The 22,693-nt window shown below is 37.8% G+C and overlaps 2 protein-coding genes across 2 annotated transcripts in view; both read right to left on the reverse strand.

Moving 5' to 3' along the window:
• cerkl (ceramide kinase-like) overlaps positions 1 to 12,619 on the reverse strand; it is a 34,471-nt gene extending 21,852 nt beyond the window's left edge. The window contains exons 1-3 of the mRNA XM_063498887.1: positions 12,509 to 12,619; positions 12,284 to 12,428; positions 8,259 to 8,374 (exon numbers count right to left, since the gene is read on the reverse strand). Coding sequence (XP_063354957.1) covers positions 8,259 to 8,374; positions 12,284 to 12,423 — 256 coding nt within the window. The 5' untranslated portion in view covers positions 12,424 to 12,428; positions 12,509 to 12,619. The remainder of the gene's footprint in view (positions 1 to 8,258; positions 8,375 to 12,283; positions 12,429 to 12,508) is intronic.
• Positions 12,620 to 15,812: 3,193 nt separating this feature from the next.
• Positions 15,813 to 21,449, reverse strand: neurod1 (neuronal differentiation 1). The gene is made up of 4 exons (XM_063498820.1): positions 21,332 to 21,449; positions 19,843 to 20,116; positions 18,098 to 18,327; positions 15,813 to 16,933 (listed from the first exon to the last, which is right to left on the reverse strand). The coding sequence occupies exons 2-4, from the start codon at positions 20,103 to 20,105 to the stop codon at positions 16,371 to 16,373; spliced, it is 1,056 nt and encodes a 351-aa protein (XP_063354890.1). The 5' UTR covers positions 20,106 to 20,116; positions 21,332 to 21,449; the 3' UTR covers positions 15,813 to 16,370.
• Positions 21,450 to 22,693: the final 1,244 nt, after the last annotated feature.

Here is a 22,693-nt window from a genome sequence, read left to right on the forward strand (position 1 = left end):
TGACCAGTGTGAACAGATGAAATGCTGAGATTTACCCAAAATGTCAAAATGCCATTTTTTCTTTTTATAAACATTAAGACTAAAGTCTTATTAAATAATACGTTCAAATCCACTGCGAAAAAATAAGTGTATAAAAGGATACTACCATTAACAACAAACTCTGTGATTAGTTTGTCTGATTGATGTTTTACTGTATGTTTAAATTGTTTTGAATAGTCAATCAAATATGAACGCTGCACATTGCTGCTGTCAGCAGAATGTAAAGTACAGTATCAACAAGTACAATCGTGGAAGAATTCTGAAACCTGATTGGCCAGCATCATATTAATCTTCTAATCCTCCGAGGATAATATTAGCATAGCTCAGACAGTCCATTCACAGTTACATAACATATGTACTCAGACACAAAGAAAATACTTTGTGTCTGAATGAGCTTGTGCGTGGCTCATTTGTAGATGACAGTAGTGCAAGTACTTTGGAGTGTTTTGGGGGTTTTTTGCAAGGAGCTTTTGACTTAAATAATTACCTTTATATAATTGTAAATCCCCTTTACAGTATGTAAACTTATAAACAAACTTATGGAAACTTTTGCTTTCACACCAAATTAAACTGGTTGGTTTCAGTTTAAAAATGTTAATATTTGCCAATTTGCCTGGATTCTGATTTATCAGATAAGAGATGAGGAGATAAGGAACACCTTTTTCATGATCGATTCAGCCCTCCTTTTATACTTAGTGTTAAAAGAAGATGTGATCACCTTCATCCTATGATAAAATATTTCTATCCTGATGTAAGTGGTCACTTCCAGGACTACTAGCCTACGTCTATGCAAGCATGCAAACTGTGACACATTGTCTGTTCTAGTACCTCTCTATCAGAAAAGTCTGTTGGATCAGACAACACGAGCCAGCATTCGCTGCGTACATGCATCAGTGAGCCTTGGCCGGCAATGACCCTGTCGCTGGTTCACCGCTGTTCCTTCCTTTTGTGTGAACAAAATCCTCACTTGCTACCCAATATATTCCATCCACAATGAAGAGATAATCATTGTCACTCACTTCACCTGTCAGTGGTCATAATATTAGGACTGATCATGTATACACCTGCGTCAAACACCACCATCATCAAAACAGCAAATGGGGAATTATCTTTTAAAGAATTGTGTTCCCTCACTTCAGCAGATGTCCAGAGATGAGATAGAGTGTCACAGTGCAGTAAAGCTGCTCTGGCAACACCTCACTAAAACATCTTTCTTCTTCCACAAAAGTAGAACTCAAGCACATCCAGAAGTTTGTTTTTGGAACTTATAGCAGGACTTTTAATAACCTCTCAACAACTGCACACTTGTTGATGAGAATTTATTGTCTATACTGATATTTAATTCAAAATAACAAACTTTTTAAATGAAATAAGAACAATCGACATGTCCAAAACAAAATCCAATATTTACAGTACCAATTTTGTCAGTTACTAAGGCTACTTTTCTTAAAATTAAGCATCATTTAAATTTTCAAAAGTCGTCACATCAGAGAAGATTTATAGACATTTTATCAGCCTGAATTATAAAAATTTACTTGAAGACCTTTGTAATAATTCACAGAGAGAGTCTGTTAGACAGACTTGAAAATAATTTTAATAGCAACAATAAGACCATTCAGAGAGCACAATGCTCCCTAAAGGGCGCGATGTTGACCTTGACCAGAATTTCACTAAAATAAAATCAGCTCAAGCTGTTAATGGTATCTACATTGCTTACAGACAGACAGACAAACACAACCGATTACATACTCCCTCCCTTTGGGGGGAGAATAATGAAAATGGCCATATTAGATGTGTAGCTTTAGAGACAAACGCATGGCACAGCTGGTAGATGTGCATAAACAAAAACAAACTCCTCTTTCATCACCAGAAACATTCAAATCTACAGAGATATTTTCCAAAAAAGAGTATTTTTATCCTTCCAGATTTCAAACATATAATGCTGCACTTAAACTGTGGATTATTTTATGATGAATAACAGTTTGGTCAGTATTCATTTAATACTGTTATAATCTAACAATCGCAAAACAGGGGCCTCTTGGCATTTCATTTAATTTGAACTCAAACAGGTTAAGGAACATGATGGAAAATGTGCAGCCCTAAAACAAACCCAGAGTAGGCAAATCAATTCTGTGCTCAAAGAGACAAAAAGAGATATTAACCTGATGCAAAGCACCTGTACAGTACAGTGTAAACAGCTCATAAAGCTTATAAATGATAGCTGATTAACCCCCTTCTCTATGAAATACCTCCTGCTGTTATCAAACACCAAATATGCCCACGTCACCCTCCCCTGTTCCCCAGAGAGACCAGCATCCATATGTCAGGGTCACCGTGTGTGTAACAACACTCTGTCTGGTTGTTGTTGCTCAGTCTTCATTCATTGTGTCCAATTAACATTATTTGCGTTTAAAGTATTTGTCTTCTGAGTCAAACGAGAGGTTAAAGGTGAGGAATCAAAACCATTTTTATCATTTGTGCAAATTTATGCATTTTAAATTTGAGAAAAAACACAAGTGGATTTTGAAAGCAGAAAAGTAAGTCAAGGCAAATTACTTTATTATTGTAAATTATTTCCAAGTGGCTTTAACATATTAGCAGGCACCCTCTATCCTCAGTTTCCCTCCACATCTAAGAAAGACAGACATCTAATAAGTTTTTAAAAACATAGTCTAACATATAACTTTAAAATACATACAGAAGTAACCCCTCATTTCTTTATATTTTACTTCCACAGAGCCAGACTTTCTTGTAATTTTTAAAGTGGTCTTGAGCAACAGGCTTTCTGAAGGTCTTTCAAAGTTTTTCTTTGGACATTGGCTGCTTTTTCACTCATTTTCAGTCGAGTTCTTGTCTACAACCATCTGTAAAACACAGTGGAGGCTCTGTAATGATTTGTGTCAGTCAATAGTGTTGGAGATTGTGTCTCAATTGATTAACCTCCTAGGACCTTGCATCCACATATGTGGACATCACATTTTGGGACGTCTAGACCAAAATACTTAATTTTTCTCTACAAGGGCCTGATATCCACTTACGAGCAGTGTTGGGAAGGTTACTTTTAAAATGTATTCCATTACAGAATACTGAATACATGCCCCAAAATGTATTCTGTAACGTATTCCGTTACGTTACTCAATGAGAGTAACGTATTCTGAATACATTGGATTACTTAATATATTATCATGCTGTTTACAACTACGTGAATGTACTATTGCTGTGATTTATTACTGTTACTGAAGGTCCGCGGCTCCGAACCGTAGTAAAGGGACCTCTGGCTAATACGGTGGGTTCCGTGTCGGGCTCGTAGCTGAAAACTAGCTTTACTTTGTTGTCTGGGTCAACTTTGCTTGCCAGAGACAGAGAGAGGCGTTGAAAGGCTGCTCCAACGCAACTTATTTTTTCCGGAGGAAAACACGAACACAGTGTACAGTCGAATCTTAATAGCTTACTTACAACTGGGCTCGTCAGGCACTCTTCTTGGCTGCAGTGGTTATTAATATATTTACATGCTTCCAGCTCCCGTTTTTGCTCCGTGCCAGCTCGGACTTTTCCTTTCTCTCCCTCCCTCGCTCACAGACACATAACGTGTATGGTAGTCCATTCTCGCTGCAGCACGGACTACACTGCCCATGAGGCTACATTCTTTAGGGCCATGCCTGTAGCATTCTGCCTTTTAGCTAAGCACAACAACAACAACAACAACAACAACAACAACAACAAAGCGCTCTCTCACCCAGGAAACACGCAGCGAGAGAGCGTCACCCTGTAACCATGGCAACCGCAACGCTGCCGCCTGGAACAACAGAGTGTAGCTGTCAAACAAACCCAAACAGTCCTGACTCGCGACAATATGAAACAGGAAAGTACCGCCGTGTAATGCATTTATTTCACCAAAGTAACTGTATTCTGAATACCACCTTTTTAAACGGTAACTGTAACGGAATACAGTTACTCATATTTTGTATTCTAAATACGTAACGGCGGTACATGTATTCCGTTACTCCCCAACACTGCTTACGAGGACATTATACTGCCACTGTTCTATCAAAATTTGAAACAAAATTTGAGATGTGGATCTCATTTTTCTCAAAAACAAAAATTAGGTTAAAAAAAATAAATAAATAAATGTAATTCTTTGGTTTTACATTCTTTAGGTCCCAATCAACCCAAATAGCAAAGAAAAATTAAAAATGGATGCCATGAAAGAGTTCGGGTCTTAGGAGGTTTATTATCGACACAGAAAAGTACCATCAGATTTTGTTCCACCATGCAATATGACCTGGAAGGCATGTGATTGGAAACGGTTTAATTTTTCAGCATGACAATGATCCCAAACACACTGCCAACGCAGTAAAAGCATACCTGGATAGAAAAACATACAGCAGAACACTGTCAGGGGTAGGAAGATGATTTTCCATCTAACCCGATAAAGATGACTCTGATCTGAGCTGACAGGACCTACAGAGTCACTGTGAACACACACGCACACGTTGGTTCATTCCCAGATGGAGATGAGATTCCCATCAGGTCCTCACATCCTGCTGTGCTAACACACACACACACGCATGCACGCACGCACGCACACACACACACACACACAGACGCAGATATATTTATATAAAAATTATGTGCCATTAGTCATGTAATTATTCCTTTTACTTTTAATTTTAATAACCATTTATCCACTCACTTCCCAGACGATTCTATCATTTGATTCTTAAAATAATTTTAAAATGGGGAAAAATGAATTGTTAGCACCTGTGCGTGGCCCAAACACACACATACAAACACTCTCAGTGGCAGTTCAGTCTCATGGTGACCAGGCCATGTGGTAACTGTGGGGAGTTATGGATCGGAGTCATGCTTCCATCACTTCAGAGAACATTACACTGACTTACATTCATTTCCTGGAGTCCTACACTATACATTACTCCACCATCGAATATGATAATCCTAAACAGACACAATGTTCTTTCTTCTGGTCAACTGACATTTCAGTATCATGGGAAGAGTTAAAGTGTTTTTCCAGTCAAATTTACAACAAATTTTAAGAAGTGGAAATTAATGTGCATTTTTACCACTGTTTTTACCACATTTTTACTACTGTTGGCTGTACTGGGATAAGCAGGGAGTTTCTTTGATTGTTCAGTCAGGAGTAATTTGACCTTTGCAAAAAAAAAAAAGTGAGTACAATGAGGCGACGTGATTAAAAGATTGCATTTGTTTCTGGAAGTGTCTATGAAATCAGATTGCAATACCCTCGTGTTAACTTCTTCTAACATTTTTGTCTCCCCTGTGGTAAATTGTGCTTCATGAATTCAAAAAGTTTGTTTTCACTGTCACGTTTTGATTCAACTTTTCTAGCTTGGCAAGCATCAGAAATTCTGTGGTATATTATCTGGATAATATTCAAATTCGTTTTTAGTTTTTCATTATTTTTGTTATTTGCTGGACAGACTCTAAATTCTACCAATACACACATTACATCTGACATCAGGTCAAACACAGGTCATCTCATTCTTGGGCCACATTCACAAACAGTGGGAACACATAAATCTGTGCTTAAACTGTGTGTATCATCATATCACTGTGCAGATTTATTTAAAACCAGATACTGTTCTTTTCCTGCAAATAAATGGAGACCTAGATAATATAATAATTGGTAATATTAATAATTATGATGTTATAAAAGGCTATTATTTACAGTTTTCCAATACAAAGACAAAAAAAGTTCAAAGAAGAGTTAAATCAATAATAATAAAGTATAAGTAATATTGACTGAACGTACTACGCTTATCACTGTAAAGACAAAACAAAACAATAGCGATCATCCCTCCGTTTAAAATAAAAACCACATCCATCATTTGGACACTATTGTTTCAGTTTCTTCATGTGAATATTTTTTTGTTTTTCTTGCTTTAGCAGCACAGGATTCACTCCAGCGAATACTTCACTGCTTACGACATGAAACACAACTTGAGGTAAACATGTTTCTTATATTACAAAAAAGGGGTGTTTGGCAGTATAATGATTCCCAACAGTGCATTGATTTCTTGTGCACTAACTGCATTTTGGGCTTTAAATTCTTCAGCACAGCTGCAAGTTCCTGCTTTGACACAACACAACTGTCTGATGGCTCAGATCTCACCTCCCTGACACACAGAGAGACAGACAGGATGGATTTGTGTGTAGAAACAAACAATAACAGCTGATCCATTTATATAGAAATATCTAATCAACACACACACAGCATGCTGACAGGCTGACTATGTGTGTGTGTGTTTGTATGTGTGTGTGTGTTAATCTCCTCACACTGAGAGACTCTAATAACCCCCCACGGGCCGAACCAACTGCTCTCTACTACTGCCAACACACACACACACACACACACACACACACACACACACACACACACACACACACACACACACACACACACACACACACACTGCTGGCTTAATGACATTAGCTTGGATGAAATACAGCAAAACAGATTGGCTTCAACAACACACACACATTTAAATTACACCTTCATCCTGCTTCACTAACCAGTTCTGTTTGAACGGTTTTCAACCAAAAATCTCACAGCAAAATGATACCACCATATTACACAAGAATAAAGCAGAGTCGTTTAAGCTTTAAAGCCTCCACAGTGCTGGATTTTGGTTTTGCATGCTGGAGATGTAGCTGAGATATGGAGCGCTGATGCCTGGACGTATAGATGGTAGATATAAGGACAGGAGAAGATGGAGGGAAAATGGGTAAAGAGGGAAGAGATCTTCTACTAAGTCAAGTGTTGAGGTGCATTTAATTTATTTAGCTATGCAAGCTGAAGGTTAAAGACAGCATGATTACTAGAGTGGGTAGCGTGCATACCCCAGAGTCAAAAATGCCCTCAGTAAATGAGTCCTTCATTCGACTCTGAGCCTGTGAGCTTGCTGCATTTCATTCCTCTACTCCCTTTCCTAGATTTCCTCTTTTCTGCTACTGCTACTGTCTAAAAGAGGTAAAATGCACTCAAAACCTCAAGAATTAATGAACAAGAAGGACAACAAATCCAATCACTCTAGCCATGGGTCAAAAGCGAATTAACAAGTGATGTGTAAAGCCCAGTGAAAGACATTTGAAGACACAGAACTCTTAAAGACGAACTGCATTCACAATAAATAAATAAATAAAACCCCATTTCATCATTAAAGGTGAGATAAAGATGGTTAATCATCTCTACAATTAAGCAGACAGGACGAAGACGCTACCTCAGTAATGCATATAGGTGTGAATATCAATTCTTGCCCTATTAGTCTGATACACTTCATCTCATAATCAATCATAATCTTCTAATTATGGCTGTCAATTCCTAATAGCTAAAGTGCTATAGTTAATTTACTTAAATGTAAATAAATACAAGCTAAAAATGTCTCCTGTTACAGGACATGATGTATAATTATGATCTTTTATCTTCATTATACCATATATTAGATAACGTCTCCAGTTTCTCATTGGGAAATGCAGTGTCCTTCCATTTATTGTATGGATCAGAAGATTTTTAACCCAGTTCAGAATCAGAACAAAGAGCCTACTGCAACTATTGGGCCGAAAAAGGATCACAGAAAACAGAATTAAACAGAATTAAATGTAAACATTTTAAAAAACGTTTTTTGGTCTTTTTTCGTTTGTTTTCTGACCCACACGTAAGCTAAAACATAAACGGCTCAAAAAGGGGTTAGATACACAAAAAACACATCTGATGATTTTACACAGGCTTGTCCAGACAGCAGATTTCAGTCTGGCAAACTGTATTGGATTTATCAGTGGCCTGATAAGCTGTAGTCATACTCCACATTCAACTACAAGAGCCAAATTCACACTGAAAAAAGGAAATTTCTGAAAAGATGAAGCTTTAGTCTGTTAGCATGACATGTTACTTTTCCCTCCAAATTAAAAAAAAAACGCACACTGCAGCATTAGGGAGCATACCCGGGGGGAGGGGGATTTAATTGTGTCACAATGGAACTGTGTGTGCGTGTGTGTGCGTGCGTGCGTGTGTGTGCGCGCACACATGTGATGTCAAGTTTCAGGTGGTCTCAACACAAGATAACTTCTCCATTACAACACCAGCTGCTTCTAGATACAGAGAGAAAAACACCCACAGTCTGTCTGTCTGACACCAGCACGTCTACTCAACACCAAGACAACCCATCACCATGGAAACTGACCTGTGGGGTTCTCCGGGATGATAGGCGTCCAGGTCAGTTTGGTTCGGGTGAGCAGGACGTCGTGACTCTTCTTGCCCAGTTTGAAGATCCCGTGCAGCACAACGCACTCACTGACACTGACACACAATAAACACACACAGTTTACTTTGTCCATTAGGAAGTCATAGATATCAATCATGTCAATAAATATATATAACAAATGTTTATAATTGGCAAAGTGAAGAAAAAGTTGATTCATCATTTTACTGCTTAGTCTGTTAGGCTTTAAAATGTCAGAAAATAAATGGAAATTAGTGAAAATGGTGAATACAAGACTTTACGATAGCCCGGGAAGGTAAAGGTTTCTATGGCCAACAACTCAAAATGAGGTTGTCCAAAAAAAAAAAAAAAAAAGTCGATTCCCAGACTATAATTGATACCAAAAATTACTATTGGATCCAGCTGACACACAACTTCATCCAACCGTCCATCCATCCGTCACACAGCCTGTCCCCTCATTAGCAGATGAAGTAGCTGAAGTTCACAACACTGAACACTTTGGGGACTTTAGAGGTCAGTAAGGCTCCCGTTTCAACAAAATTTAGGTACCGAACAATTATCATAAACGTTAACCTGGCACACACACACATCACTGTTAGCTAGTTTCATCAGCAGTTACCTGATAGCCACAAACCCAACCTCAGGGGGTCTCAAGCAAGTGCACTCCAAACACGATGTCATGCCAAAAGATGATTACCAACGTCTGACAATTTGTATATGTTTTCTATGTCTAATAACCTTGTTTATATATCGGTAAATAGGCTGTGTAAACAGGATTTATGAAGAGATTATATATAACACTATAATGATTATTGCAGATGTATCTCTGTATGTCTGATCGTACGTTCCCTTTCTCCTCTTAGACAAGTAACAAAACTTGATGAAACTTTGCATACACATTGCCTCAGGCACCATGAGTGACAACATCTGTCTAGCGTTTACAAATGTTTTATATAAATCCCACAATTTTAGATATTTGAACATTTCACTGTTCAACTGAGCACTGAATGTAATGTCAGATTAGAATGGTGTGTCACAATATAATATATCATACTGTAATGATCGTAGCATATGTAAGTATGCTTGTATGCTTCCTGTCTCCTGCATGTAGCACACGGGGTTTACTAGTTACATTTTTTTTTTTTAAATACCTGTTTTGCACTTTGCCAAAAACTGACTGCAGCTTTTGCTTGAAACAGAAATGTTCTTTCTGGCTCAAAATGATTTTATATCATTCAAGACAGAAATATTTGATAAATTATAACAAGTCTTCAACAAGTCTTTTACAGCAGTTACAGAAAATCATTTTTTGGCAAAAACTGGCAACTGCTTGCTAGCAGATGATCACTTTTTGGCATGACATCGGTCCCAAGCCTGGATAGTCGGGAGAGCTGTGTCAGGACCAAATCAAACATGCGGACCCATCTGCTGTGGCAACCTCTGTAAAATGAGAGAGCAGCCGAAGATACTTTTATCCGATAGCCACATTAGCCATTATTAGCTAGCTGCTACCACTATTATCATTAAGGTAGCAGCTAGCCGCTGTGGCTAATCGCAAAATGGTAACATTAATGTAGGAGCAGAAATGATCAGTCTTGACCATTTATAACTTTATAAAGGATGATCTTATTCTAACAGGATAATATTTGTGTCTAAAAACTGTTATGTTAGTCATAAAGTTTGAAGCTGAGAAAAGTATACATTGAGTTAGACAGAAACAGTGGCAACCTATCTTACTAACAATTTCTTCAGCAACCAAAACATGGAGCCAAATCACTAAAATCCCAGCAATACCTAAGAAAATCTTAAAATATTTACATAACAGTACAGTGGCGTTTATATTTTTTTGCACTACAAGTACTGTTGTCACTGATATTATTGTTTGTATTTTTCTAACCTTTATTTTTAAAAATGCCTCTAAATGTTTTGTCTTTTTGTCTTGAAATTCAAGTATTGGGACAACTTTAGTATGAACACAGAGATATTAAGTATACAGACACAGACCTAAAATTTTCATATTTGACACAGAAAAATGTTTTTTTGGGGACGGGGTTCCAAAAAGAATTACAACTGCTACAGATCTCTGAGCATGTTTCTGCTCAGATGTCTTGCTGCCCTTACAGGAACTAAACATCTGGCGTCCCAAATTCTGTTCATTTGAACTGCATGATAGCCAAGCAATCCTCCCTATGATACACCTTTTTCAGTAATCTTGGATAGAGTTTACTTGTATGTATTTCATTTGTCACGTAGAACCAGTCGCAAAGTATGAAGTATAAACCATAAATTTGATGAAGGACTTTTACCTGACGACACAACTTCCAGGGAATAAACTGCACGATGTATGAACAGAGTGTGAAGAGCTACTAGTGTCACTGCACTTTTTTTTTTTTATTAGATGTGTCACCTCTAATATAATACATTTTTATGTTTAGTAAACATAACAGCACACTTCATATCATTTTACTCTATAAGTGTTTGTCACATGTCTGTATTTTTTTGTTTATAATAAAGTTTTATGTGATCTGCCCCAGGAATACAGATGTGAATTAGCAGTTTTACTATAATCTGGCATGTTTAGATTTTTGTCCCTGTTAAATAAAAGAAAGAAAGACAGAAAGAAAGTCTATTTCAATGCAATATTAATGCTGTAACTTTATTGTTAATGCGTTCTAGATCCTTCCCCAGGAAATTGTGAATTACACATCATTTTTGTAAATTCTGATGAATGCTCATCAACCTTTTCATCAACCTTATTTGTACCTTTTCAGCATTATTTATTCTTTATTTCTGCAAATGACAACACAAACATCAGGCAAGGTTCAGCATATAATGGAAGATAATGCAGTGTGACTCTCAGGCATTCTGTACTGCTTTAAAATAGCTTTTCTAATTTAATAACCCTGCTGAGTGTATATACAGACAGGAGCTACTCTTTAGTCTTTCTTTGTATTTGCTAATTTTATGTTATCTGTTTCAGGAAGTAACCTGATTAAATATGCTAACAAGGGGACTGATTATCAGACTTTCACTGAAAAGTGCTCTAATATCAAACTTCCTCTCTAGCTCCTCTTTGAATCCTTAAGCTAAATTGATTCAATAATGAATAAAAACTAAGAAAAAACAAATCTGTGGTGAAAACCAAAGATATGCGCCAAGTACCAAGACATTTTGAAAACAAGAATTAGTTTGGTATGAAGTTGTGAGCCAAACAATTATTATTTATGTTGACATACTTCATCTCCCTGAATGAAAATTAGAACATTCAAGCTGCTCATGAAACATAGTGGGAGTGTACCAATTGTTGTCCATCAGTCATAGCTTGCTAGCAGGATTAAAATGTGTCACTTTTATGAAACATGTACAGTGTGTTATATCACAGTACACATGATGCTTCACTTTTAAATTGGGCTTAAACTGGACAAAAAGCCCATGGTCAAGATGGCTGTTTGAAAAAAAAAAGAGAGTGAAAGGAAGAGTTACTTTGTACTAGTTTTATAGCTTAAATAAGAGGGGTTCGTAGCTAATTCAAGTTACTTATCTATATATTGCATGTAATTTCGCTTTTCTTCATAGACATTTTAATTTCATTTATTTTATGGAGCATAAACAGTTCAGAGTCTGTTCATAACCACAGTGCACAGCCATGTGCTTTGCAAGGTCAATTAGCCCATTTTAAATTGTTTTTTATGTTTAATATGTATTATTTGGGTTGTGGGAAATAGTACCTCAATAACATGTCTAAACCGGAAGAGTAACAGTTGCACGTTGGCACAATCGTTTATTTATTTATTGACTTTGTAAGGATTTAACTGCTGTGCTTTTACTTTGAAAAGCTTTCTGAAGAGACGGGTTTTGACTACGAGAAGTCGGCTCTTTCTCTCCTCTGCCATGTCACTTTATTGTATGAACCGAGACATGTGTGGGTCCAAAACGTGGGTCTGTGTATAACGCGACCCTGGAGGAAACCCACAAGAACCACTCACCTCTGCACCTCCTGCTCAAACTCCACCTGCTCCTCTCCTTCCCGCTGCTCCTTCTTCTTTTTCCCACTCCGCCTCGTTTTCTTCTTCTTCTTCGTGCTCTCTCGCTGTTCTCTCTGCGGCAGCTCCTCGGGCTCCGACATATCTACTGTTTATTTACGCACAAGCAAATAAACAAAAAACAAACAAACAACAACAACAAAAACTCTACAGTTATGAGTTTGATACCCTCTGATAAACACGTAGTAAGCTGATCACGGTGTATTTCCGGGTCTTGTCGCTATGGCAACAGGCAGCGGCTTTAGTTTAGCGGACTGGCACAGTTCGAGCACGCGGCAGATTCACTGGTGTGTAATCAACAAGCGCGCGCGCGCACCTGTGTGAGCTTCAAAACTCAGGTTTGTTTATTGCTGCATTTTAGTGTGAATGTGATTAGCAATCCAAATTTTTTAATTATATTTATAGGAGTCACTGGAAACCAAAATATAATTAACATTGCAGGCTAAACAGCAGAACAATTATTTAAAAAAGGTAGACCTTACCTTTGACACCTTAAATAGCGTATTAAGATATTTCAGGAGTTTGGTATTTTATGTTTCCATGTTGTTTTATTTTTCTATTTTTATTTTTCACTGTTTTTAAAACTGGGAATCAGTAAGCTAGCACTGTCGCAGGCTAGCTAGACTGATTAACAAGGTGCAATTGTAATGTACTACATGACAGTTAAGGAGGATTTAAACTTTTATTTTATGTAAAATTAGCATTTTAATCTAATTGTGTTTTCACATCTATAGGTGTTTAATTTGTTCCAAAACAGGTGATACATCTGGCCGGTGATACAAGCCGCCTAAACATTCTCATGTGTTTGTAGTTACACACTTGGAGTTCACTTGGAGAAAACACAGACATTCTAGCACCTCTAAAACTCACTAATTAGTATTTATATTAGCATATCTTGCTAATTTAATCTATACACAAACATAGATTTGCAGCTAATTTCTGACCACAATATGATATGATAATATGACTTTCATGTATAATGGAACCAGTGGAAGCGATTCGTCTCTTAATAGACGCTTTCACTCTGTCATCTTCTCCAGTAACTAAAGACACAAATAAAAGCTGCGTTTAGATCCTCCCTCATACTAAGAGACAAATAGTATATTTAGCAAAAGCCAGTTAACAGCAAACAGAACATAAAGCATCAATACTTTTGATATGACTGCCTGCATTTTGATCCATCCATCCAGTTAATTATAGTCAAGGCATGAGTCCCCTTATATGCTATAATAGACAGCCAATCAAAGAGGAAAGTGACTCTGGTATAAACACCATATTATGAGCCACAACACAAATGTGTGTGTGTGTGTTGCTGACAGATGGCTGAGTTAAAGCTGCATTAATCAGTGTTATGATCAGCCAACAGACTGAAACGCAAAACCACTATCACAAAGACTTGTGCTAATACTGTTAATTAATAATACTGATAATACAGCTGTTGCTGCTAAAGCGAAAGCTACCTTCTGAGTGTAATAACGCATTTGCAGTTTCACTGTGAGCAACTTACACAAGCAGCCGTCATTGAGATTTTTTCCAGAGCTCCACATTTGCCTTCAGTGTCCCTTTACTGGAAGCATGATTATTTTGAAGTGAGGTTTTCAGAGCTTCCAGATATTTAGGATCCATACCAATAATTACAGCTTCCACTGTTTGACAGTAGAAAAGAGCCTTTGCCACTTGTTTTTACCCTTTCTCTGATTTTCTGCCTGCTTTTACATCGTCCTGTCTAATGAAAGTAAAAAAAAACAAACAAACATATTTTTTACTTATATAATCTTTTCTTTGTGGTTTAAATTCTGGAGTTCTGACCAGGATTTATTTATGCTTTAGTTGAAGTTTCTCTCATTATTATTCCATTTATTCCACCAACAGGAAGGCTAAATGGTGGGATATGGCCACCATATTGTCCCTGTTGACTTACACACACACACACACACACACACACACACACACACACACACACTCATGCACCAATACTCAGCAGGACAGCAGTGTGTGGAGGGGGGCTCTCATGCATAAACGAGATCATTTTCATAAATTAAAATCTTGCTTGCAGAACGAACATCTGTGCCCTTCACACACACACACACATACACACACACACACACACACACACACACACACAGAGAGAGAGAGAGAGAGACTGTAATCTGAGTTTTGTCCTTTATTTGGCGTGATAATGTCATTAGCATGATTTCCTCTGGAAGGAGATATGAATTTCTCCCTTGTGTGTTTAGTGTTGTGCAAGGAGCCTAAACACAGCCGTCACATGCAAAATTTGTGACGTTATTATGACATCAGATCTTGTGGGAATTTTTCAAGAATACTCGCATAGCTGCGAGCAGCCAATTTCTTCCTCTTCAGGTTAAGCATTCGTTACATTGCATTAAAAAAGCACCTAACCTCAGTTTAAACCCCTTAAACAGCAACCTTATAAGAACTCAGATTTTGGGATGTTGATTTGGTTTCCAAAATTTAATCTTCAGTATTTTTGTCTAGACCAAGGATGTCAAACTCTTTAAAAATGTGGGCCACTTCACATCAAAGTTGGTTGAACCAGTGAAACTACAGTAAACTTGTAACCTTACAGAGAAGGTTCTGGTTAGTCATTCCTCAGATAGTCCTGTAATTCCAAATTTTTAAATATAAAGTTTTCAGTAATTTACAGAAACCTTGTACTTTGATGTAGTATAGATACAATGGGGGGTGGAAGTATTTGTCAATAGGAAAATATGTATAACTTGTGAAAATACTGTTAAAAGTCCCAAATCTATGGACTTCTACACATTTTTTAAACCTGTCCAGTGGCCTGGGTTGTAGTCTTTTGCCTGATCTTATGTTTGGCACCCGGTCTATACTTTCTGAAACTGAAGGGTGTTTCCAACAGAAAAGACTAAGAAAACAAAAGATTATTCACATTAATTAGGCTAAATAAATTCTTAAAAATACATCAATATATATATAATGATGTATTTCATTTGAGGTATCTACCCACTAGCCACTTTTATTAGGTGTGTATTGCTAGTACTGTGTTGGACCCCCCTTTTATCTTCAGGACTGGCACAAATGTGTAAAAACTCCTCAGAGATATTAGTCCATGTTGGCAGGACAGCATCATACATTTGCTGCAGATTTGTCAGATCCACCTTTATGACATTAATCTCCCGATCCAGCACATCCCAAAGGTGCTCTGTTGGATTGAGATCTGGTGACTGTGGTGGCCATTGATGCTTGGTTTGAACTTTAGCAGGTCATCTTGAAAATGTCTAAATTGCTAGAGGCATGGAGTTGCTGCTAATATGGCTGATATTTCCATTAACGAGCAGTTTAACAGTGTATACCTTATAAAGTAACCGCTAAGTATTATATACTGCTCTAAAACAACAGCAGGACCAAAACTGGCATGTTATTTGTATCTAGTGACATTGTGTTTTGTTGTCTTTCTGCACATAATGAGAGTCTCTGAGACGGATCACATTGAATCCCTTTTAATAAAAGGTATTTATAAACATCTATCTTATAAAATATGAACAAGAGTCACATGAAATGTTAACAGAACACTACAGGAATGTTATAAAAAGCAAAAAGTAAAAATCACATAAACACTTCGGCTCATCACCGGCCCATCGCCGGCCCAATGCTGCCTCACACACTGACCCAAAAATAGAGAAATCTTTATTCTTTCAACATTTGGAATTATTATACTGAGGGTCACTCAGATTTTTAACAAAATTGCATAGTTTACTCCAGATTATTGCTCATTGATTATTGATTATTTTTAAGTGATAATATGGATAATAACGAGACGTCTCCCGCAGGATGAAGTGCTACAAAGAAGGTTACATCAAGGTGACATCTTTGCGACGCCGCTGTTGTCAGGTTGAGTCGCAGAGCCTGACGCAGACAGAAAGAAAAAAAGCAAGGACAGACAGAAAGACAGCTTTAAAACGATAGAAGTACACAAGACTGTCTTTCCATACAAAGGTCTCTCTGTCTTCATCAGTCTCTCAGTCCTTCGTCCTCTTCTTCCTCAGGAGTCATGGAAGATGGCGTTCAGCTGGGCGTTCATCAGCCGCTCGTGGTGTGAGTGTCCGTCAAAGCCCATCAGCCCGTCCACTTGTAGGTCACCACAGCGTGGGTTGGAACCCCCGCTGCCATAGATGGCAGGGTGTCCTCCAGCTCCCCCGCCTCCATAATGCACACTGAAGGAGAAGCTCTTGTCGTAATCGGTGGCTGCAACGGCCTCGTGCTTGAAGGACGAGGAGAAATTCCCGTTGATGCTGAGCGGCGGGCTGAGCGGCGGGTCAAACGCCTGGCCGTCCGACACGAGGACGCCATCAAAGAAGGGCTCCAGTGGGCCATAGGGTTGACCTTTGACCTGGTGGAAGATGTGAGAGGGGTCCATGGTGCCGTAGGGAGGGCTGGGCAGGCCGGCCGTAAGCCCGGGGCTCTGGTAGGGAAAATGTCCGGGGTAGGAACTGGCACCGACAGTGGGAAGGTGAGCCGGCAGGTCTGGAGTCTGCTCTGGCAGGAACGTCCGAGGGTTAAGCTGCAGGCAGCCCGCCACCAGATTAGTGGTCGGCTGAGACAGACCTGACAACAGAAGGACAATGATTAGTCAATACTGATCAATACATGCTGGAAATTATTTTTTTATAGCATTAAATAGTTAATAATTAGTGCTTGTCAATACTTGTTAATGACTATAAACACAGTTTAGTGGTATCAGTCTATTGTCACGAGGTTCATTTATGCATGTTAATAAATATGAATACCTGCTATTAAATGTAATAGAAGCACTAGTTAACTAATCATCCATGTACTGTAATATTATTTTTTATTAAGTTGAATTTAAATATTATAACTGTATGCTGTAATAGCTGTTAATAAATGCCAGTACATATTAATTAATGCTATTTTTTGAGAATCTTAAAATTGTGACTAATTAACTAATTTTATTATTTTGTGTAAAAAAAAACACAAGCAAACAAAACACAGAGATGTTATGTCAAAATTTAGTTCCATAATGACACCTACAAGGTTATTTAAAAAAAATCTAATTAGTACTGCTGTTTGCAGTCAAGTAATTTCTCTTTTTTTAAACACATTCAGGGCTAGTTTAATAGACATAATCTTATACATGAAATCAGATGACCTCATCCCAGAAAATCTGCATACATCCACCAGTAAACTATGAATAAGTAGATGAACCACTGAGCTAAATGTGGCTTGTAAAAAAACCTCAAACCTCACTAAACACATTCACCCGAGACATTATACATTTATCTAACTAATTTCTTTATGAAAACATTTCAGGAATTTTGTTATTTTGCATTACACGTATTGACGACTTCACCTCGTTGAACCACACTCATTCATTACAAAAACTACCTGCTGTTGTGGATTCATGGTGCCCAGAGGGTGAACCCTACCAAGTGTTAGGAATAGTGATCCCAGAAGAACAAGTATATTGCTAATGACCGCAAGTTACTCATGAGACATCATTAATTTTACCTGTGCTGCTCCTACTGTGACACTTATAAATATTTGTTGTAAAAAAGCTGTATCACAGTCTCATCTATCAGCTAAACTGTCACACTAAAGAGTGTAAGGAGTACACATGCTCATTGTGCCCAATGGGAAAACGCTTCCTGGGTAAAAATCCTTGTTGTCCCTTTATGTTTCATAATCAGAGACCAGACTGGGTCAGCCTTCGGTCCAGTGCAGTGTAGTCTGTTATTGTTAGGTGGGATTTACCTTTGCAGAGCGCCTGGACGAAGCTCATGAGGTCAGGTGCCTTTCCAGAGCGCAGTATCTCACTCAGGGCCCAGATGTAGTTCTTGGCGAGGCGCAGTGTCTCAATTTTTGATAGTTTCTGCGTTTTGGAGTAACAGGGGACGACTTTTCGCAGGCTCTCCAGGGCATCGTTCAGGCCGTGCATGCGGTTTCTTTCCCGGGCGTTAGCCTTCATCCGACGGATCTTAAACCTCCAAGATACATGAAGCAGATTTATTGTTAGCTGGGTTATCTCTCATTTCCTCTGAAACATCTTAGTAGTGTTCATTTTTATTCAGTAACCTTTTGCATAAGTTTGCAAACAATTGTATGTAGGTGTAAAACGTTGCATGTTGTCTCACATTGATTTTACTCTGTGTTGTGGTATTTTGCAAGCACTTACTGATCAAATGTACGTAACAATTTTCTGCTAATCAAAATCTGAACAAAAACATGTTTTCCAGAGAAACATGCAGAGAAAATTGTGGCAGACGGCTTGATTCGGTTTGAGCTCCAACACAGAGCCGCCTGTAGTGACAGGTTCAGTGAGGGACTTCATTAAACTGTGGGAGGAACCTGTGAAAATGAACCTCAGCGCATTTCTTTGTTCCCCTTATTTATTTATGTATCCAGTTATGTTTCTGTTTAATTTGTAAGCTATAAGTTGCTATTTCTTCAATGATTCAGCACACACACACAGAGCCTTTTGACATCAGCTGTGTGTGTGCTGAGGATGAGGCTAAGTACATGCTAAAGCAATTATTGTGCATACAGAATGAATGTTGATGATTGACAAGCCCTGTAAGTTTTAATAAATGCCCACATCTATCTTACTCCTAAACAGTACTGCACAAAATGACAGAAACATCTCTTGACTGAAAATGCAGAATCGGCATTCGTTTGGAAAGTTGCCTTACAAAGGACATTTTAAATGAGCACAGTTTAGTGACTAAATTTGTGAGTCTTATTTCATTTTCTGTCCTTATAGTTTGAAAAATTTGAATTATTTTCTATTAGATGTCACTGTACACAGGCACACTTTTAGGACGCCGTCATACCAATGTTCTTAGTTTCCCGGTGCCGTGGTTGTGTCTGTAAAATAAATGTTAATACTATGTGATTAATATGTGTATATATATATATATATATATATATATATATATATATATATATATATATATATAATTTTAACATATTTAAAAATGCAGAAAACTGCAAAATGAAAGAAACAAAGCATCTTTCATTTTCTTTTACCTGTTAAGTTTTTTAATGTCTTTTTAATTATAAGTGATTTCTGTTAAAGTGTTTAAAGATGAATCCTGTTCATGTCTATAATTTTCTGCATTTAGAGCTAAGAGTAAGTTAGAGCTTTTTAAAAAATAAATAAATAAAAAAATTACATGTATGTGAGCCAAAACACTGACCTTCATTATAAAGCATAAATTTATCTATTGATCTGTACAAGTGTGATCATAAAAAAATGCAGAAAACTACAAAAAATAAAACTAGAATTTCAACCATCCTTTGAATATTTGATTCCTGTTAAGCGGTTTTGTGTCTTTTTAATAGTTTAATCCAATGCAAGTGATTTCTACTGAATGGGTCCTGCTTTACAGAGGTTGAACCTTGTGAGACTTCCGCTAGTGCAACTTTGGATTTTTAATTTTTAACTTGAAAGTGTTGCTTTCACATCACACTGAGAGCAAGCAGAGGAAAAGAGAATCTACCTCTGCATACGAGCCTTTGTCATCTTCTTCTTCTTGGGCCCTCGCCTTTTGGGTTTGCTCTCCCCGTCTTCTTCTTCTTCCTCCTCTTCCTCCTCTTCATCATCATCCTCATCCTCCTCTAGATGATGGAGGCGGTCCTCCTCCTCTTCCCCTCCTCCACCTGTAACTCCTTCTGCACTCCTCTCTCTTTCTGCAGGGCTGCAGAGCTCCTGCTGCTCATCCGACTCCACTGACATCTGCTCCTCCAGCACAGACCTCGTCATGATGCTGATTTCTGATGGAAAACAATATTAGCTGATATTAAAGAAGAATAAAACACTCCTGAAAGTTTGCTGTCACACTTAAGCTTAACAGAACAGAGAACAATTAACAGTTTGGGATTTTAAGATTTAGTCCCTGACTTTAGAACATTTGGGTAGAATTTTATTTAGATGGTCTTTATTTAAATAAAACAGAACAAAGACGATGATATTAAAGGAGCAACTGGACATTTTAATTTACCCGCTGAAAGACAGAAAGAAAGATCCTCTGTTGAACCGAATCCAATATTAAATATAAATGTCAAATATAAACATAAAATGTGCAGACAAAAGTACCATCTCTATAGAAGAAAAAATAATGTAATAAAATAAAACTGCGGTGTTAAGAATGGCTGCACAATTAGCTACAAGGTGTGTTTTCATATTTAGACATTAGAATCTGTCGGTAACACCCGCGCAAAGGATTGCAAACTGCCTCCAGAGAGACGCAATCACGTCTCTGTTCAGAAATTATTTTTTTTTAATGATTTAACAGAAAGCGTTTAAAATATATCGAAACTCTAAATAAATATATATATTAAAAAAACATTTAAAGTATTTAACAAAGTGTGCGAAATGCGAAAGGCATTGTGTTACAGCTTATTGATAAAAAGTGTAGTTTTTTATGAGGCGAAGTTACAATAATAATAGTAATAAAATAATAATAATAAGACTTTTCTTCTGCTGACTGGTTCCGTTAATTTAACAGACCGACAGACGGCTGCAGGTGAGCAGACATTTGGTACTAACACGAATATAAAATACAATCGAAACTAAACGGATTAATAATTAAATTACGTTTTTTATTTTAGGAAAAAGTTTGTAACAGATTGGTCAACAAACAGGATAAAAACTCAAATATATAATATATAAACCAAAAAAAAAAGAAAAAAGGAAACTGTTTTTAATTATTACAAAACAAAAATTAATCTGGTACAGGCTTTTGCTTTTGTTTTTTTAAACTGTCCTTTCTAATTTTCTATACATTAGATGAGACGAAATAGGCTATTTTATTCATTGGTAAGTAAAGTGATCATTAACGTTCTTATAATTAATTAAAAAATAATTTTTAAAAAATGAATCACAAATAAGAAACCACGTTCATCATTCCCAAGGTCAGACAACGCCAGACCCAGCAACCAGAGGAATTCATCAATCGCATATTGATTATTATTCAGTTATGAACCTACCTGCTGTAATGAGCCGCTGTATGTCAGATCGCACGCATCCCGCGCGCTCTGTCTGCGTGTCCGTGCGTGATTGTGCGTGATCTGCTATGAGCTTTCTGAGGTGTGTGTTGGATGCTGCTGGTTTTATACTCAGTACACACACGCAGCGGGGTTTGGTGGGGGTAATTAGCATATTGAGGCCCCGCCCTCCTGGCACGCGCCATATGGTGCTTGCGTCATTAAAACGGCCTCGGGGATCACGTGACAAATCTTCCATTTGTGCCATCCAGTCTCTCTCTTTCTCCCTCTCTGTCTTTTGTGAGGTGAGTTGACCATCTGTCGCCACAACATCTACGCATGCGTAGATTTAAACTTACTGCTGGAAGGCGAGTGTTGCATGTGATGATTGAGGTCACTATAGGCCTCAAAGAGTTATCATTGCTGTCTGTTTTTAAACGTAAATGATTTGTAAATGATTAGGCGACAGCTTCTCACCTGTGGCTCTGAATCACAGCTCACTTGTCTGACAGGTAACAACATCTTGAGCTGTTGAAATGTGACTGACCCCGTCTCTTTCTCATAAATAATTAACATAAATACCTCCAATCTCCTGCTGAGGAGATACTCATAGATGGGTCCTAGTGCTGTTTGATTCTTTATGTATACAATAAACATGTAGAGGAAAGACTCAATATCTGTAAGAACGAACAAAAACTTGTGTGCCTGTAAATACTTTGTCTGTACCTGGATTACTTGTATTCAGATTACTGTTGAGTTTAAATTATATGACCTTTTCCATCCATTCATCCATTTTGTGCCACTTATCCAGATCTGGGATTTCCTCCCCCCAGTTATCTCCTTCAGCTCTTTGCATTGAGGGGCATCGCGGCACTTCCAGGCCAGCTCAGACCTTCCCTACAGCATGCCTTTGATTTGCCCAAGGGTCTCCACGCAGCCGGAGATCCCTGAAACACCTAGGAAGCATCCAGGAAGCGTCCTGGTAAGATGCTCGGTGTGGAAAAGTAGCAGCTCTCCTCTAAACCCCTCTGAAGTAACAAAGGGCCTCTTACCCACTTGTATCTGTAAACTCATTCCTTTGGTCACACAGACCAACGAGTCATTCAACAAGTTCACTTTACATTCTCTCTTCTCCACAACAGACCCACATTACTGTTCAGTAACATAGTCAACGTCTTACTCTATAAAGCCAGTTAGTTTGTAGAGCTAAATGAATGCGATAAAACTCAGTATAAATGGAAATTTTTTAAAATTGTTTTTTAAAAGGCATGTGTACAGACCTGCAACTGTGGCACATGAACTTGATCCAATCAGTTCAATCAGGACAACATATTATACTAGTTCTTCAGGGCCTTAATGATGAGG

The sequence above is a fragment of the Pelmatolapia mariae genome, linkage group LG16_19, assembly GCF_036321145.2.
Source record: "Pelmatolapia mariae isolate MD_Pm_ZW linkage group LG16_19, Pm_UMD_F_2, whole genome shotgun sequence".
NCBI classification, from domain to species: Eukaryota; Metazoa; Chordata; class Actinopteri; order Cichliformes; family Cichlidae; genus Pelmatolapia; species Pelmatolapia mariae.